The sequence below is a fragment of the Panulirus ornatus genome, chromosome 72, assembly GCF_036320965.1.
Source record: "Panulirus ornatus isolate Po-2019 chromosome 72, ASM3632096v1, whole genome shotgun sequence".
In the NCBI taxonomy this organism is placed as follows: domain Eukaryota; kingdom Metazoa; phylum Arthropoda; class Malacostraca; order Decapoda; family Palinuridae; genus Panulirus; species Panulirus ornatus.
This window is the reverse complement of record NC_092295.1, coordinates 2747736-2760902: the sequence shown is the minus strand read 5'-3', so window position 1 is coordinate 2760902 and position 13167 is coordinate 2747736. Positions and strand designations below refer to the sequence as shown.

General features: G+C 48.3%; 1 protein-coding gene across 6 annotated transcripts in view; it reads right to left on the bottom strand.

Moving 5' to 3' along the window:
- The window catches only part of LOC139748152 (uncharacterized), a 249575-nt gene that overhangs the window by 29981 nt on the left and 206427 nt on the right, over positions 1 to 13167 (bottom strand). For 5 of the 6 annotated variants that reach the window (XM_071660865.1, XM_071660859.1, XM_071660861.1 and 2 more), the window contains exon 2: positions 766 to 1018. In XM_071660865.1, the coding sequence (XP_071516966.1) occupies positions 766 to 1018 (253 nt within the window). Of the gene's footprint in view, positions 1 to 765; positions 1019 to 8522; positions 8772 to 13167 lie in introns of all 6 variants that reach the window. The other variant, XM_071660863.1, reaches the window with a different exon arrangement.

Here is a 13167-nt window from a genome sequence, read left to right as displayed (position 1 = left end):
GCCTGACGCAGGTCTAACAAAAAGAACTCTTGTAGTTTAGCCTTAAGACATACCTACACAAGAAAGCCCGATGCAGGTCTAAAAAGAAAACTCTTGTAGTTTAGCCTAAGACTTATCTACACGAGAAGGCCTGATGCAGGTCTGAAAAAAGAACTCTTGTAGTTTAGCCTAAGACTTATCTACACGAGAAGGCCTGATGCAGGTCTGAAAAAAGAACTCTTGTAGTTTAGCCTTAAGACATACCTACACGAGAAGGCCTGATGCAAAAGAGAACTCTTGTAGTTTAGCCTTAAGACATACCTACACGAGAAGGCCTGATGCAGGTCTAAAAAGAGAACTCTTGTCGTTTAGCCTTAAGACATACCTACACGAGAAGGCCTGATGCAGGTCTAAAAAGAGAACTCTTGTAGTTTAGCCTAAGACTTATCTACACGAGAAGGCCTGATGCACACTTGAGCTCCACTCCCTGTTTGCTCTCACTCCGGTTAGATATTATTACATGGATTTCAATAGGGTTATGCACACTGTCGCTCACGGTTCCCTCTTGCTCCTGTCACGTGCAACCAATGGTCATGCAGAAGACATTTTGACCAGAGTGGGAGCGGACCGTGAGGTGACAGTGTGCACTTACCCTTTGACTGTGAGAGAGGAGCTATAGTGGAGATGCGATGATGCGGTTCATGACATGGCCGCTATGAGAGAGAGAGAGAGAGAGAGAGAGAGAGAGAGAGAGAGAGAGAGAGAGAGAGAGAGAGAGAGACTCACTCGTAGTCCAGCAGCCACTGGTAGTCGGCAGTTTCGTGCTCAAATTCGATGTCTGTGGCTTGGCTGATCAGACTAGCCGAGAGGGTGTCGCGGCCAATGACGTCACCGTTGAGTCTGGTGACGTCATCGTTGGGAGCATGGTTATTGGAGTGGTGGTAGCCTGGCGCCGTTCCTGATTGGCCCTCGTTCATCACGTGATCTGGCGAGGACCCGCCCACTCCAACTCGCCCGACTACTTTAAGGGCATGTATTCCTGGAAATCAATGACGTCATTAGTACCATTCCAATGCTAAGAAGAAGTAGCCATAATGACATAAGAAAGAGATGTTAAATTAGGTAAATAACAATCAATAATGATGATACAGACACATAAAATTATCCAAAGTTGGAAGAAATGGTTTGGCGTGGGTGTAGTCAACAAAGGCGTACATAGGACATTTTGAAAACAACTTGATGGTGTATAGAAGATGTTATATTGCATCTCGCTAATGAAAGACACTGGGAGGTACCATCAGACTTATGGAACCCACTCAAATTAAATTTCTTTGAGGGTGAAATACATATTTATAGACAGTGTCCGCAAAATGCCTTGTTCGCCCCCCCCCCCTTCCCATATATTTTCTGGTCGCTGAGACTAGAGTTTCTAACGGTTTGAGCACCAGTGACCCGCCTCACTGTGCCTCAGGCTATCTTGAGGAGGGGATGTTCTTTCTTTACCCTTCCAGGCCGGCACTTCATTTTTGGCAATTCCACTGTATTTCTCCCACCTGGTTGGCTCTTTCCTTTCTAAGAAGAAGAAGAAGACAGCCCGCATTGTCGCCTGGAAGCAGGGAATTGTGGATCTGCCAGACATTTCCAGGCCCACTGGGCGCTCAGAACACATGATCAACACCTCATCAGTGCCTAGCCTCAATTCAGGAGATCAAAACCCCATGGACACCAAAATAACGGACCTGGAATACTTCAGGAACCTTGCTGATACCAAGACGTCTGTAGATGATAATCAAGGCCAAAGGAGAGATGACAAAATAATAGAATATAAGACATTGCATTTGAAAATGCATGGGGAAGGCGGACAAGGTGTTTTGGTGGTCACTATACATATATATCGTAACTTTGCGGCCCTGTGTTCGATACCAGGACCGGGCAGTTTGACCACCTGTTCATCCATCCTTTTCGACAAGTCAATAACTATATTAAAAATATATATAAAGAAAAGATGTGGGACTTAACGAGAGTGTGAAAATTCCCTCCGCGTCAAGACTTACAGAAGAAGAATAAATCACACACGACTAGATGGTGCCCCTAGAGTAGAAACTCATCCCCCAAACTGTGCATATATATATATATATATATATATATATATATATATATATATATATATATATATATATATATATAGTGTACAAACGGGCGATTCTAAGAGGTAATGAAGACACATTTAGAAAGACTGGGTTATTCTGAAGGGGGGGAATAAAAGGAACTTTTTGAGAGAACCTCATCTGTGTATACTCAGAGCAACAACTGATTAACAACTTAATTAAACGGCGTTCTACACACGAGAGAGAGAGAGAGAGAGAGAGAGAGAGAGAGAGAGAGAGAGAGAGAGAGAGAGAGAGAGAGAGAGAGAGAGAGAGAGAGAGAGAGAGCCACTTTGAGCAATATAGGCAATGGAGACCATAGAATATTATCGAACTCTGCATCAATGGTGGGTCGTGTTACTAATGCTATCCAACCCCATTTAATAATGCCCATATTTCAGAAGGTAATTATAATAATAATAATAAAAAAAGAGGTGATATACGACATATGGCGTCTGCCAGATTAAAAATGCTATTCATTTCGTATCTGTGTCATGCAATGGCTGGCTTGTGGATGATACAAACTGATAAAGAGAGACCCAAAAAGATAAGGGTGGTCAATGGACCCCCTGTCAAAGGCAAGAAATGACACACACACACACAAAAAAAAAAAGGCCATCTGTATTGTTTACTGGCATTGATGATAACTACCATTTAAGGGAGAAATGGTCAAGATAATATCTTAGATAAGCTAATATCTTACGATAGGAAAGGCAGAACTCTCCAGTATACCTGAAGATATCTATTTTGTCGTTTTCAGAGCCATGTAATGGGATGAAACACAAACGCTTTCTCTACTCTCGTAAAAAGAGGCAAAGGCATTTGCTAAGGGATTTGTAAAAGGGGAAAAAAATATTTGAAACAGAAGGAAGTTAAAGCCTTCGTGCCATCCCTTACGTTCACAACACCACCCCTTACGTTCACAACACCATCCCTTACGTTCACAACACCACCTCTTACGTTCACAGCTCATCCCTTACGTTCACAACACCATCCCTTACGTTCACAACCCACCCCTTACGTTCACAACCCACCCCTTACGTTCACAACCCCACCCCTTACGTTCACAACACCATCCCTTACGTTCACAACACCATCCCTTACGTTCACAGCCCACCCCTTACGTTCAGCCCACCCCTTACGTTCACAACACCACCCCTTACGTTCACAACCCACCCCTTACGTTCACAACAGCACCCCTTACGTTCACAACAGCACCCCTTACGTTCACAACACCACCCCTTACGTTCACAACACCACCCCTTACGTTCACAACACCACCCCTTACGTTCACAACCCCACCCCTTACGTTCACAACACCACCCCTTACGTTCACAACACCACTCCTTACCTACAACACCACCCCTTACGTTCACAACCCCACCCCTTAGTTCAACCCCACCCCTTTCGTTCACAACCCCACCCCTTACGTTCACAACCCCACCCCTTACGTTCACAACACCACCCCTTACGTTCACAACACCACTCCTTACGTACAACACCACCCCTTACGTTCACAACCCCACCCCTTACGTTCAACCCCACCTTTCGTTCACAACCCCACCCCTTACGTTCACAACACCACTCCTTACGTACAACACCACCTCTTACGTTCACAACACCACCCCTTTCGTTCACAACACCACCCCTTTCGTTCACAACACCACCCCTTACGTTCACAACACCACCCCTTACGTTCACAACCGCCCGATGAACGAAGGGTTGCGACCGTAAGTGCGGTGGGTGGTTTAGGGGTGGGGTGGGATGGGGTCTTGGCCCCCCCCTCCAATCTCGCCACGCCCCCCTGGCTCCAAACCCATTGCTAACGCCACGAAAGAACGTAGGCTGCTCCTCCCCCATCACATCGCCACACACACACACACACACACACACACTTCCTCGCCTCCCCGAAACACCTGGTAAGGGGCAATGCCTCCCACACACACACACACACACACACACACACTTGCGACATCATCTGCATACAGCAGGACTTCCACGTAAACAATGGTGTGAAAGATTCGCCACGTATTTACCATATGTGTATGACTTACTATCCCCTATTCCTTGAAATATATATATATATATATATATATATATATATATATATATACTGCTGGGTCTATCAGTTGAAAAACCTCAAAACGCTACACACTCCAGGCGCTGCATCCTCTCTCTCTCTCTCTCTCTCTCTCTCTCTCTCTCTCTCTCTCTCTCTCTCTCTCTCTCTCTCCAAACCACCAATGGCTTGTTCTAACCAGCCCAGCCCAGCCCCCTCCTCACGTCCGCTGCGCATCCTGCCTTTGGGTTACGTCCACTGCACACGTCGTACCGTTCTCGCCCATGGCGCGTGACGTGTGTGTGTGTGTGTGTGTGTGTGTGTGTGTGTGTGTGTGTGTGTGTGTGTACATCTTGGGGGGGATGTGCTATGTGCGTCCACTGTAACCCCGCCCCCACTTCCTCTCCCGCTCGTCCAGAAGTGGAGTCGCTAACTCGTCCCTTTCTCTTCTCTCTTCCACACACACACACACACACACCATCACATTTACTCATCCGAACCCTCGCTCTTACTCACCATCGCTACTCACCACTCCTCACATTCATCACCACACACAGACCCAGTCTTCCACACTCACAACACCTCACACAACCCACCCTCACGACACTCTCACAACCCACCCTCATAACAGTCTCACAACCCGTCCTCTCAAGTCTCACAACCCACCCTCAACCCCTCATCCTTCACCCACTCCAGCAACAACCATGTCCTTCGAACTCATTAAATACACAACCCCCTCACCCTTCACCCACTCCAGCAACAACCATGTCCTTCGAACTCATTAAATACACAACCCCCTCACCCTTCACCCACTCCAGCAACAACCATGTCCTTCGAACTCATTAAAAGCACAACCTCCTCACCTTTCACCCACTCCAGCAACAACCATGTCCTTCGAACTCATTAAATACACAACCCCCTCACCCTTCACCCACTCCAGCAACAACCATGTCCTTCGAACTCATTAAAAACACAACCTCACCCCCCTCACCCACCCACCCCAGCAACAACCATGTCCTTCTTGATCATACAAAATTCGACTCCATTCTCCAGTCTCGTATTTTAGCTTGCATGGGAGATTCGTCGAGCATGCACAAAGGGACGTCACAACCACTTCGCCGGACGCGATCATGAACGCGTCGGGATCACCACCGCCTCGCTCTCCCACACTCTCACCTTCCCCCGCCCCATCTACTCTCCCACTCGAGCCATCAACCGTAACTCCAACTCTCCCCCACACCCCACACACCACCTCCACACCCCACACCACCTCCACACCACCACCTCCACACCTCCTACCACCTCCTCCTTCCTTCGTCAGCGCCACTGTGGCGAAACGCTGTCGCTTCCCCTCCTCCAGGTAGACCACAGACCACATCTACCCCGCCCCACGTCCACATCTACCCCACCCCACGTCCACATCTACCCCGCTCCACGTCCACATCTACCCCGCCCCACGTCCACATCTACCCCGCCCCACGTCCACATCTACCCCGCTCCACGTCCACATCTACCCCGCCCCACGTCCACATCTACCCCGCCCCACGTCCACATCTACCCCGCCCCACGTCCACTTCTACCCCGCCCCACGTCCACATCTACCCCGCCCCACGTCCACATCTACCCCGCCCCACGTCCACATCTACCCCACCCCACGTCCACATCTACCCCGCCCCACGTCCACATCTACCCCGACCCACGTCCACATCTACCCCGTCCCACGTCCACATCTACCCCGCCCCACGTCCACATCTACCCCGCCCCACGTCCACATCTACCCCGCCCCACGTCCACATCTACCCCGCCCCACGTCCACATCTACCCCGCCCCACGTCCACATCTACCCCGCCCCACGTCCACATCTACCCCGCCCCACGTCCACATCTACCCCGACCCACGTTAACTCGCTAGGCAAGCGCCTCGACACAAGATCGACCCCTTCCCCTCCACACACGACCTGGCGTCATGACGGAACGCGAACCAGTGGACGGCTTGCGTAAGAACGCGACAACACGCTGTAGGGGAATACGCCAATTTACGCGAGAGACGGAAGGGAGGGAAGGGATGGAAGGGGAAGGGTTGGTGTGCGTAGTAGACAAGCGGTCAAGCAGCCTTTTCATTCTTTCCGCCCCGGTGGAGCCTTTCGTAGCGCTACATGCGAAACGGGGGAAATATATATCTACCCCCCATCTCTGCTAAATCTACATCAGAACTGCTAATTGACAGCAACCAGTCTTCCAGCCTGAAGTGTGTATACATATGACAATACAGCAAACATGAGCTGTGATGTAGACCACAGCTCATTCAGCTACGAAAATAACCATTCAAAGTGTAAGAGTTGTTGACCTCCAGGTCACAACATACGAGCAGTACACATTAGTTGCTTACAGCTAACGCAAGGGCTGACAGCTAACACTCGTCAGCTAATAGTTTACAGCAACGATCCGACCGCAGTCTACATCTGTGTACAGATAGCAAGAAGGGAACAGAGGACGGAGGGGAAGCGAACACGAGAGAAACGTACACACAGTCGTCCCCCATTCACAAGCCAAACTGGCTTTGCAAGACGTCCCCTTCGCACGCACGTCTTACATAATCTACCTACGCATCTTGGGGGAAAACCGCATTGAATGGCTGTCTCACTGACGGAAAAAGAAAGAGGTGTGAGGGTGATGGTGTCTTTTACGAAAAGAAAAAGAGGGAGAGAGATGAGGCATGTTGAAGATGCTCGATTCGCGGTTGTCTGTGGGCGGGAAGCGTTGTACTATGGCGCGAACCAAGGTGGGAAGAGGGTCTCCACCCCTCAGCTTCAATGCCCATGACGATTTCATCCCAGCGCGCCATTGACCCTGGGAATAACGATTGAATATAGAGAGGCAGTTTATTGATCTGCGACCGTGGAGATGGGGGCGACTGGGGTGCTGAGAGTAGAAGCAAGGGTGGCTGATATATCCACTTTAGCTCAACCCAGGTCAGGGCTTTCTGTCAACAAACAACGTGTGTATTCCGTGACCCAGTCCTGAGGTCAAAGGACTATATACGATGACTTAACCAAGGTATTAGAGAGAGAGAGAGAGAGAGAGACGTCCTCGTTGTATACTTCTGGGAGATATATCTTTTTTGGTTCTCTCTTTAAGCATGTTCTTGGATGAATTATCTCTCCCAAGTTATCTAAAATGGTTGATTCCACACGGAAGTCAACTTACCGCTCACGACTTCTCGCTAGGTAGAAATATAATCCATTCCATGATCTACAAGGAAGTCCCAAATATAACCCATTCCATTATGTACAAACAAGTCCCCCATCAAACATCTACAGCTAAAGTCGCTAAAGTATGAAGTAGAGCTGTCCTAAAGCTACGTAATGCAGCAGATTAAGCAGCCAGCAGTTAAGTATGTAGCTGTCTTACACTAATCTACAGTAGCTTTTAGAAAACAGCTTACAAAATAAAAAAGTCTATGGCAAAACTTACAGCTAACGCTATATATATATACACACACATAGCTGTGGTGGTGGTGGCTTTTGGCTATAAGACCTACAAATGCAGCTAAGACGCTTGTGCCCAGTCTACAGAAACGGATTCTTAAGATCTCATACACGAACGGATTCATAAAAGTTCACATGAGGATGAAAAAAAAAAAACAGAAAAAGTTTCTCATTTGAAAATTCGAATGTCCAAACTGTAGAGGAACCAGCTCAATGGTTAGGGTATCTTCGCTTGTTAGAATCGTCTCAAGGCAGATGGCGTTTCTGGGAAAACCATTTCCCCATCCATTAAAACTGGCAGGGATGAGATCTACGTGACACCGAACACCTACATGGCCCCAGTGTCACGGAAACAACTTCAAAATTCACTAGTGAAAAAAAAAATATATATATATGTACATAAGGGGAAGAAGAGGGAGGAGTTGTCCTTCGTGGACTGTAGCAAACCAAGAGGATGGAAGCAGTTAGAGGGAGGGGAGAAAACATTAAAAGCACTTGTGACCGCCAATCATATCTGGTCAATATAGACAAACCAACCAACATCATCTTCGGAGTCCAATTTCGACAGGGAATTGAGTTCTCTAACCCTCAGAGAGAGGCGATAGAAAGCTGCCTTTGCGACAGGACCAAGGATCGCTAGTGGGAGCTTTCTTCATCAACTAACTGCTTATTTCCACTGACTCATAAAGAGATGAAGAGACGTTTAAAGAAAAAAAAGCTTGGTTAAGAAAGGAAGAGAGGGGGGTTTTTTTCTTTTTTGTCTTTTTTTTATACAAATATATGCAAGTTGAGCTGGGTGGGCGAGAGAGAGAGAGACAGAAAGGGGGGGACACACAGCAACGTGAAGTACCGCTGGACACCCTGATGGATTCGTCGTGCGGTTGGTGTTGGCGGGTCAGACTCGCCGTGTCTACACAACACATCCAAGTTCGTAGGATCGATTCACAGGCCGGTGACCACCACTCACAAGGGGCCCGCTCGTTCTCCAAGGTGGTTGTTGTGGTCTCCGGCTGGAGGATACCATGGTTTGGCCCTGGGTAAACTTCCTGGGGGAGTGGAGGAGACATTTGGTTGTCTGTCGTCTCCACAACCACCTGACCTGAGGGACACGAATGATAACATACAAACACAGAGTATTAGTCTATACATTTAAAAACACCCTCAAATCCTACAAGACGCATTGGCTATCATATATGTATATTGGAAAGGATCACAATTTTGCGCGTGATCAAGTATATTCCTATGAGTCCACGGGGGAAATGAAGCACAATAAGTTCCCAAGTGCACTTTCGTGTCATAATCACATCATCAGGGGAGACACCAGAGAAAAATATAACAGTCAATTGATATACAAAGAAGAGACGAAGCTAGGACGCCATTTGGTAAACATGTGATAGTCCAAGACATTTTCCCCATGGACTCATAGGAATATCTTGATCACGCGCAAAATTGTGATCCTTCCCAATATATATATATATATATATATATATATATATATATATATATATATATATATATATATATATATATATACTCACACATTACCAATACAAAACTCTGACGTTTTAAAATAGGGTTAAGAAGAGATGGTGCTGTCGGAAATGGCACCTACCCCCCACCTTTAATATGTCCTCCTTTACCACACTCCACAAATACGATGCTCACTGTCACTTCTTGTATCTTCTTCCAACACACAAGCTGCCTGATGCTGAATGACATGCGCATGACAACACTACGAAGGCATCCCGCTGGCATGGCTTAAGGTAAGTGACAAGTTCAATAGCATTCCCCCCAAAAAATGAGTAGCGTTAATATAAACAGTTGTATCTCGGCCATGTTCTTCCATAGTTATACTGCTAATAGGATCTGTTCTCTCGCTCCTGGCCAGTTTGTCTCTGTCCCAGTTCAGTGGATCGAACCCCTTACCCTCTTTGGGGCTCCATCAGCAACGGTGTTCACCAGGGTTTTAGCTTGTCTCCTACGCTAAATGCACAGGGACCCCTTTTGCTTTTCTTACACCATGAAAACGACACGGCCATTTCTCAACAGCGAGTCAAAAGGGCCTCGCCTCTGTCGACAACACGAATGTCCATTAGTCATAAACATGTCAAAGGCATCTCGTCCAAAAATATGACACCATTCCAGGCTAGATTATACACTGACATCCTTCAGGTCGACATGTAGAATAATAAATACGCTCGACGTGAGTTCCAACCCTCCTCTGCTCAAAGACATTTTGTATCTCACATACTTACTCTTCCTAAAAGTGAGGGGAGAGGGTAGACCCATTCCCAGACGCCTAGACCATATCTGAGATAGCCAGTGGGTTGTTAAAGGAAGCCCCTAGACCCATTCCCAGACGCCTAGACCATATCTGAGATAGCCAGTGGGTTGTTAAATGAAGCCCCTAGATCCATTCCCAGACGCCTAGACCATATCTGAGATAGCCAGTGGGTTGTTAAATGAAGCCCCTAGACCCATTTCCAGACGCCTAGACCATATCTGAGATAGCCAGTGGGTTGTTAAATGAAGCCCCTAGACCTATTTCCAGACGCCTAGACCATATCTGAGATACCCAGTGGGTTGTTAAAGGAAGCCCCTAGACCCATTTCCAGACGCCTATATCATATCTGAGATAGCCAGTGGGTTGTTAAAGGAAGCCCCTAGACCCATTTCCAGACGCCTAGACCATATCTGAGATACCCAGTGGGTTGTTAAAGGAAGGCCCTAGACCCATTTCCAGACGCCTATATCATATCTGAAATAGCCATTGGGTTGTTAAAGGAACGCCCACCCCCTAGAACAAAACGTCAGAACCCCGGCAACACATCACTGCTCCACAGGCAGGCTAACTCAAACACTTGTGGAACACCCTCACATCATGTATAACTTCGCCCCCCTTCACTGACCTTATGTATACCCCAGCACTGGTTCTGGAGGCTTGGCGTCCACCTCACCCACCTTGGTACAAGGCGAAGCCCCGTGGCTTCCTCTGGTGCGTCATACTGGTGAATACATGTTGAAGTCCTCGAAAAGGGTTTCTACATCCGCTACCGGACTGGGTTGTTGGTCGACCAAGCTGTTGGAAGCCGCAGTCCGCAGACTCACATAACCCATAAAGCCAGACTGATCTAATACACTTTGTAGGTACTTGGCTAATTCATCCTCAGACATCTCTACTGTGCATTCCAAGTTGATTCTGATGATGCGAGGTGAGGAGTTGAAGAGTCGTGGGCCCCCGGATGCATAAGATCTTCTTCCTCTTTCGGCCCATGTCGCATTTCAGGACTTCAGGTCCCGGCCAATGGGCTGAAGTGCCATCCATAACTACCCAGGTCAGATACACGGTATAAAGATCCAGCGAGTTTCTGAAGTCACTGGATGGGTCATGTGAAGTCTATCACCCCGACATCTAGCGAGGGGGGAACCAGCTTCGACTTCGAGATATCAAAACATGTACCATTAATATACATCACTTGCGGAATTTCGTGATAACATATTACTACGAAATTTCCGCGCCTATCTTGCCAATTGGAAACCATTTCCGTCTGCAACTGAGACTCGTTCCTTTCAGAATTCTAAAGTGGCTAAATTATGAATCTATCATTCCCGCTCTCGCTACAGTGAGTAGAATCTACCAGCTTTTCGTCCGACTTCCAAAAGGTTCTGCCTATTTGACAACACGGCAATTTCGCTCGCCGCCAGGGGGCGAAAAAATCATCACTGATTTTCGCGTCTGTCAGAAAAGCACCTCAGATTCGAACCTACGAGATCCTCTAGCACCGACAGCGCGCGCCCCCCTCAGCTCCTGAAGGTGGAGCAAGCGAGGTAATGTGACACTCATCCGTGCATCTGTAAACAATGCACCATTGCCTAACCTCGAGAATCGAACCCTGGCTATTGAGATAATGTGTAGGTTCACTGAGTCTGGTGTAGCTTTGGACAGGATCTTACCAATCTTCAATTCTCCTACAGCGGATCACGTCTGGCCACGCCAAATACCGTCCCACACACATTGGCAAGGAGGAGGAGGAGGAGGAGGAGGAGGAGGAGGAGGAGGAGGAGGAGGAGGAGGAGGAGGAGGAGGAGGAGGAGGAAGAAGACGCAGAAGGCGAGAACACAACACGGGGCAGGGGAGAAGATTGTGAGGACGGATGGAGTGAGGGAGAGATGGAGGAGGAGGTGGGGGTGTGTGTGAGTGTATCATTACCGGTGGGGATGTGTGTGGTGGTGGTGGATGAGGGGTGAAAGGGGGGGAGGGTGAGTGAGTGTGTCATTACGAGGGTGTGGTGGTGGTTGGTGGTGGCTGGAGGGGGAGAGACGAATACACCAAACCACCAAAGGCATCCTGGGACGACCACAGGCCATCACAACAACTCTTAGTGGGAGAGGAGGTTTCCACCTCCACCCCCCCCCACAATCGCCACCCACCACCACCATCATCTCTTTAAAACAACCTACAACAAGAAACATTACATATAGAACATAAAAACACATATATATATATGACGTCTCAGTCAACAGCAAGATGGCAAGGGGTTATTAGACACCTGGGTTACAATCCCGACCACAAGAGACTTCTTACGTTACATTGGACGAGTCGGCACGGCTCACTACAACCCTACCTATATTCTACCTAACTCCTGAGCAGCTACAACGAGGGGGCTTTACGACATGTTGTGTGTGTGTGTGTGTCTCTCTCGTACGGTTCTACGAATACATTGCCTTGATTTCGGAGGTCTTCTACCCCCCACAGCTGGGTCTGGGGCCTTACCTTACCTTACGTATACCTTACGATGGTTTGGGAGGTCTTCTACCCCTCCCACAGCTGGGGTCTGGCACCTTACCTTACCTTACGTATACCTTACGATGGTTTGGGAGGTCTTCTACCCCTACAGCTGGGTCTGGCACCTTACCTTACCTTACGATGGTTTGGGAGGTCTTCTACCCCCTACAGGTAGGTCTGGCACCTTACGTATACCTATGGTATTATGGTCTGGGAGGTCTTCTATCCTCTATAGCTCGCCTATGACTAAGCTCTCACGCCATTCCTCTAACTCAAGTCTGGACGCAAGAGGTCGAGGGCCATTCTAAGACTACGTAACTAACACATTCCCTCCATCTATTCCGTGGCGCCATATTGTGGGAGATACAATCTCTATGTTGCTTGTCCAATGGGCTTGGCGACTGGCGAGGGGCGTGAGCGAGTCCCCGAGTGCTAAAACACTAGTAGAGTCGTCATGCCAAGGCACATCGAAGTCATGCCGGTGGGCGAGAGTGGGCGAAGAGTGGCAGGTGTGTGTGTGTGTGTGTGGTGGACAGATGACAGGTGTGGGACGGGCCTCGCCTCGCACACACACACACAGTGACTAAAATGTTTCACTAACCTTCCGTGGCCACTGCTTCCGTGTCCCCCCCACCACCTGCGCCCCCTGGCCAATCACAGGAAATTCCAATGTCTCTCTCTCTCTCTCTCTCTCTCTCTCTCTCTCTCT